Source organism: Amyelois transitella, chromosome 15 (assembly GCF_032362555.1).
Source record: "Amyelois transitella isolate CPQ chromosome 15, ilAmyTran1.1, whole genome shotgun sequence".
Classification (NCBI taxonomy): Eukaryota; Metazoa; Arthropoda; class Insecta; order Lepidoptera; family Pyralidae; genus Amyelois; species Amyelois transitella.
The window spans coordinates 7,860,966-7,868,084 of record NC_083518.1 but is presented as its reverse complement, the minus strand read 5'-3'; the positions used below and the strand labels follow the sequence as shown (position 1 = coordinate 7,868,084).

At 33.4% G+C, this 7,119-nt stretch overlaps 1 protein-coding gene across 3 annotated transcripts in view; it reads left to right on the top strand.

The window, feature by feature from the left end:
* Window positions 1-3,340: 3,340 nt before the first annotated feature.
* Window positions 3,341-7,119, top strand: part of LOC106130309 (transcriptional regulator ATRX homolog) — a 31,255-nt gene continuing 27,476 nt past the window's right edge. For 2 of the 3 annotated variants that reach the window (XM_013329126.2, XM_060948053.1), the window contains exon 1: window positions 3,341-3,537. Coding sequence is in view for 1 of the 3 variants with exons in the window: in XM_060948052.1 (XP_060804035.1) it covers window positions 4,203-6,959 (2,757 nt within the window). In the remaining 2 variants the exon portion in view is untranslated. Of the gene's footprint in view, window positions 3,538-4,050; window positions 6,960-7,119 lie in introns of those variants that run through there. The other variant, XM_060948052.1, reaches the window with a different exon arrangement.

Below are 7,119 nucleotides of genomic sequence, written 5' to 3'. Positions count from 1 at the left end.
CTTATTGTTATTAACACTTCATCTTACTAGCCCTGTCTGCATCATTAACAGATTCCTCACCCTATTAATATAATCATCAGAGATCATTAAGTTCTGGCCTTGCACATTGGTTACTGGACAAACATGATGGCAACTGTATAATGCCAAAGCACTATCAACACAAGTCTCCCTGTAGTGTCCCACGAGGAGAACTAAAAGTTCCCTGTTTAGAAAGAAAAATCTTCATTAAACTATTCACTACTGGCTAAGAATGCAACTATCTTATCATACCTGTTGCTCTTTCATCATGCAGGAGGATACCACAACTAATTTACATAAAAAGTTAAGCTCAATGAACCATGTCAAGAAAAAAGTTACCCATAGTGGTAACTTTTTTCTTGACATGGTTTCAAAAATCTATTTTCTTTTACTCCAAAAGAAAATAGATTTTTGTTCTCATTAAATTCCAACAAAACATTCCATTTAAAATAAGTAGTTACATTTGAGTACTGATATTAAATAGGTAGCTACACTTGAAACTACCATTATGAGCTTCATCTCGTGATAAGGGTGGGTGGAGCCCACCAGTGGCTGTTGCGGTGATAATTTACTTGGAAGCCGACTCACCATGCACTCACCAATGAATATCTGAAAACTTTGATCAGGAAATCTGCCCTTAAGAAATATTAATTAAATTACTCTTATTAGATTCATACCAGGTTTAAGTCAATAAAATGAGCCAAGTTAAATTCCCAATTTTCACTACCCACACCTACCATCAAAATGCACTGCTTTAATTTAGTTTTCTCATACAACAATTGTTTAACGTCATTTGTAGCTTGAGCAGCTTTGTCAGGCTCTATAGATTCAGAAGGGAATTTGTCCTGTATATATATTTATATAGAAGTATCTGGAGAGCAATCATAGAAATCTGAATAATCAATCTCTATGATGGCAATCTAGATTAGCAAATAGATTGTATTCATATTAAGGATGGTTGACCAAGATAACCAAAATCTTATTACGTGCCTTAAACACTATAAACTTAAAATTGTCCTCAAAGAATCACTGATTTTGAAAAACATCCTAATTTTGAGCTGAACCCAGTTATAATATAAAGAGAAGAAAATATCTGAATCCTTTATATTAGAGTATTTACAGTGTCCCAACATGCGGCAGCTAAGTAGACCGAAAATTAAGGGAAAAGGAAAGTTCAGCTGCAGCATAAAGGAGACCATCAGTTTAATGTTGACTGTTCCTGATCTAGCAAACACTGAGCTTCTTGCTGGACTATTTGCTCAACTTCTATTGCAACTGATGCTATTTAATTGCCAATGCTTTAAGATGCAATTTGAATCTATTCAGGTTAAATAAATATTTGTTTAGTGTTATGTGTTTTATTTAAAGTTATGTGAATTATTATTGTACCGTTATTATAATAATAAAACTCAAGAATTATTACATTGCAATAATTTAATAGACTCACTAAATCAATAAAATTTAATCAATATTACAGCAGCTCCCAAATATAATTTAGTTTTGCTTCACCGCTGAGGGTTGTGGTAGTCTGTATTTAGCCATTTCTACTTCTGCTTCAAAGAAACTCATATTATCGTAACAAAAGTATTCCGGCACTTTATAAGCTCCAGATTTCGCTGGATCCACGTTAGGTCCAACCGGCTGAGAAGCTGGGTGTACCACGGCGCTACTCAATCCTGGAACATCTTTAGGTGGTTGAGAAGGCGGAGGTGTAGATGAACTCTGGTGCTGTCCAACTCCCTCACTATAATACCTTGCAAAACTTCTAATAACGCTCGTTCTGAGAATTTGCCTGACCATGATTGTTTTGTATTTTATTACACAACAGGAACTTTTTCATAAAGTCAAAAATATAAACCAAGTCGCACGAACGAATGAATAACAATTACTGACTTTGACAAGTAGGCACGCTTTTTTTTTCATTCATAACTCTCTGACCTTTTGCCTGTACGTCTTCGATTTGATCAAGGTAGGTTCGTCTAAACCTTCCCACTCCATGACAAACAAATGTACAAAGGAAGTTTGAATGGGGCATGCATTTGTTTGGTCAACCTACTTTCATTCATCCCTTTAATATGAACAACCATCCATGCATTCAATTTCTGTTATTAAATCTTCTTTCACATCATAACATTCCATTATTACGCTGTTCTCTATCCTGTCACTCAGTTTTATACAGATCATACATCAAGCACTTAGAGTGCTCTCATTTCAACCATGTTCATTCCACTTTGTCATTTTAATTTTTCATGTAAGGGTCCAACACGCCCTTATATACCACCAGGCGAGCCATTTTGGTCAACTTCTAATTTACCATGTCCCCCCCCCCTCGCATTCACTCTTCTTTCAATATCACTATCACACTTACCATTTGCTGTAAATTTAAATTCTAAATATACAAACTGTTTCATTTGTTCTATAATTTCTCATGGAATAAAAATTTTATATATTTACTCCTCTTTTTCAAAATCCATCGTTTTTGTTTTACTTATGTACGTCCATTTTTATTCCTTTCCTATTCAAAGACGCCAGTATAACCTGATTGTCAGCATGAAGAAGACATTTGTCGAGTAACTAGTTCATCCTTAAACCACTTTCAGACTCTTTCAAATCTGTCAAACAGCTTTCCATGGATAGGTTAAACAGATAAGGTGACGCATTATGATGAGACTGGTTTAATATTAAGAAAGATATTATACAGAGATATGTCTCTGTATAATATCTTTCTTAATATTAAACCAGTCAGTTTACACCCCGTTAACACAATCACAATCCATATATAAAAATTTCAGTGCCCGTATCAAGGCACTGCTCATTTCATAAATATTTAACGAATACTTTTGCTTACAATTGCCGATTAGCAGACTAATACCGCGACAATTTTTGCAGTCTAGCTAGCCTTTTCCTGTAAGTGGTAAGATGATAGCTTTACACCAATCCCTCGACACTCGGCCGCTTCTTCAGCACAATTTGAAAAGGTGATGAAACTGATAAAAAAAAGATTTTATAAGACATTAATGATACTGTTGACGAACCTGACCTGATTTATGACACAAAATAGAACAATTCCGATTAATAAAAAGATAAGCTTTGAAAAAAATTATGAATAAAACACCTTATGTACTCTTCCTTGATCCACTATATACTAACTAACAAACAAATATCAATGCTAAAATTTCCTGATCTCTATCATCCTGACCTAAATATGTAGGTAGTCAGGCTCCTATCCTTCATTATTTCATTGGTTCTTGCTAAGTCAAAGTCCTGAGTTTCTAACCACAATTTGTCAATACCCGTCACTACTCTTCTAGCTTTAGTCTATGGTACTTTTTCACGACTGTTTTGGATAGTTTGCCTACCTCGCTTATTTCGCCGAATTTTCGGTATTGAAGCGGAATAATGTGTGTTAATTATCATTGAATTCACTAAATAAACAGTAACGATGAATTTGAATCGTGGCTAAGCCCACTCATACCGAAACAGGACCATAAAACGCTGGTTCAGCCATTTACATGAAAGGTAAGTACAAAAAATTGCTAGTACCTCGTAGGTTTTTTTATTCCTATTGACGAAAGTGTTCCTATTAGAAAACTTAAGTCCACTGGGCCTGTTATCCACTTTGTCATACAATTACAATGGTAACAAATTCTATGTAATTATGCATACATAGACATATGTATATACATCTAGTATAGACCTATTTGCCGCTATTTTGTGCTGTAGATTTATATATGTAGGTGTAACCCAGCCAAGTTAAAAAGATCGTGTACCAAAGTGCGTTCCATTACAAGTAGCCGAATGCTTGTTATCACTATGCATCATATGAATTAATAATAAAATCAATATGTAAACCAATTGATTTTCATTAACTTATCTTAAATTATTTAATTTTCATTTTTCTCTATAATTTTGAAAAGTTTTTTTGGGTATACTTCCCAGATTATTGAAGTTTAAAAGAAATCTTAACTGCAATTTTTTATTTTGTGTGGAATGAGACGTTTCTTGTAGTCTATGGTTTTTTTTATTATTTGTTTCATTTCATTCCTTCGGCGTTATAGTTTTTTAGCACGTTTTGTGACATAATTTCGCAATAAATGTTCACAAATCAAGATTAAATTTGATGGCTAATTGATAAAGACGCAAGAAGTTTATCGTACATTACATCTCAATAGCGAAAAAGAGGAATGGCGGCTGGGGGTGAAATACCAGTTTACGACGTTCTCAACGATGCTATGGAATATTTGTGCAAATTGGGATCCAATTTACGTGTTCGCTCGGAAAACCTGAAGAATAAAAAAATACGAAGAGATAAGTTAAGAAATTCCCATGCAGTACAAAAGGCAGCCCGAAAAGTCCTATTGATTTGCGAACTCTCCAAGAAATCGCTTGTCAATGTCGAAACTGGTGTACAAAAAGTACTGACTATAATAGAGCAAGCCCAGTCAAGTGGCGGGAAACAGTTGTCGCTTAAAGAAAGTGGCAATCTCCATAGCGAACATAAAGAAAAATATGAATACATTGAGTATGAATCAAGAAAACTTAGGATAGCAAAAAAAGTTCCTTTAAAACATTTCATATCTGTGAAAGTTTTAGCTCGTAGCATGCCATCGGACCTAGTAAAAAAATATCCTGTTTATTATGACTGTAAGTTGTACAGATTGCGTAAGAAGAACAATTTACTTCACAAGAAATCTATATCCAAAGAAAGTGTTAATGAAAATGAATGTGATCAAAAACATATATCGCAGAGTTCATTTTTTAAAGATGATAAAGAAATAAGTGTTGGCCCGAATCTTTCTGAAAATGCAGATCTCAAAACCAAACCAAGTGATGAAGTATGTGAGCAAAGTGAAAAGCATGGAGAAAGTTGCAGTGAAAAAATTGTAATAACCAAAATAAACAAAGCAAAGAGAAGTAAGAAAAAAGTATGTTTCTCAACTGATAATGATTCAAGTCAAGAATCTGATAGTAAAAATAAAAACAATGCTTCATCTGAAAGTAATGATTGTAATTCATCTAGTCATGCGGATAGTGAAAACAAGAAAAATTTACCATCAGTTGATTTATCCAGTGATTCAGAGAATAAATCAACTGAGAATAATACTTTAGACCAAAAGTCATTGGAAATCAAAAGGGAAGAAAAATCTGTATGTCATCCACCATTTACTTCTCCCAAAAAGATAAAAAGGAAGAGAAGCATAACTGAGACTGATAGCAACTCTTACAATGAATCTGAATTGAAATCTACAAAAAGTGGAAATGATAACATTGAAATATTAGATGATACAATTGGTGACGGAGAAGCTGTGAAAGAAGACAAGCACAAGTCTAAGAAAAGAAAGAAAATCCGAGTACTTAGTGAACATAGCTCTGATGAGTCTTCTAATTTAAGGACTAAAACTAACACCAACAATATAATTTTGGATGATACTATTGAAGAAAATAATAAAGGGGAGAAAAGTAATCATAAAAAAAGTAAACCAAATGAATTACTCTCCGATACAAGTGACAAGGAGGATCATAAGAGTGAAGAGAGAAGTGAAGAAAATAGGGATAGTAGTAAAGCTAGTGAAACCCCAGATACTACTACTAAGCCTTTAATTAAATGTGTTAGTCTAAGCAAATTACTCAAGCCACAAGTTTTAGAAAAAGTAGTTAAGAAAACCCTGAAGAATCAAAATGATGAAACATCACCCAAACAGTCTGACAAAAACAATTACAGTAGTATGAAAACCTTCAATAAAAAATTTAAAAACGACGAAGGAGATGAAGAATATTGGAAAGTAAAAAGAAAAGAAGTTAAAGCTTTCAAAGCTAAAAAGTTTGCAATCAACGTTAACAAGTTACCAAAACTAACAGAAAAATTTCTTGACAATCATAATTTAAACAAAATCACTCAGTGTGGTTTAGTGATTTGTGAAAAAATTGTCAAACCTACAGAAAATTTGGAAAATGATGTTAATGATTCTTTAGATAAGAGGAAAACAAGTGAATCTAGTATTAGTAAAGTAAAGAATGCATTGTTAAATGACTCTGATTCAGATGATATAGCACCAAAGAAATCACATAATGCAAACCATTGTTTGTTGAAAACAGCATTACTTCAAGATTCAGACTCTGATAAAAATGAAAATACATCAGAAAAAGCAAATGATGATAACCATATGCCAAACACTCAAGGCAGCCCTACTGCAAATATCACAGAGGTTGCTCAAAGAACAAAGAATGCATTATTATCCAGTTCAGAATCTGAAAGTGCTGCATGTGATATAATGCAAAAGATAAACGAAAAATCACCCTCCAATTCCAGACCCGAATCTCCAGTTAATAATGATAATTCAAATCAACACAATAATTCTGAGAGACAAAATGATGATTCTAAAAATGAAAATACTATGGAACCGATACAACCTACGAAAAATACTGATGAAGTAAAATTTGCTTTGCTGAATTCCTCAGACAACAATAGCCCTAAAACTCCAGCAGATAAAAAAAGAAGAGATCAGCAGGTTACACCTAGATCTAAAAGAAAGCATATAATGGAAAGTATGCATGCCAAGAAGATGTTACTTACTTATTCCTCTAGTTCTGACACAGAGGATGAACAGTTACGTGGTGTTTTGAAGGAGATAAAAGATTCTTTGCTGAAAGGGATTCCTTCAGATGAAGAAGAAGGACCAAAAAAGAAAACTAAAAGCCATCAAAGAAAGTTAGTATTGACTTCAGATTCTAATGAAGATGATGATAATAAGGCAAAAGACACATCATTGACTAGAGACTCAAATGATGGTGATCAAAAAAAGAATAATGACACATCTTCTCAAACTGAATCTGCTACCAGAAAGAGCTGTGAAGGGGACAAGTCCGGGAGTGAATCATCTAAAACTCAAAAGCAAACTACCAGTGACTCTGACAAAAAATCTGATTCCAGTAGAAGAAAGGTTAGGTCTTAAGCTTCATGTTCAATTAATTTTTCATAAAATTTTTAGGTTTCTATAATTGTACAGTAAATTTAAAAGTACATTTTGCGCTATGTTACTAATTTTGTGTGAAATATTTCTATCTAGGAATAAGAAATTTGCTTAGTTACTACTAGCTATA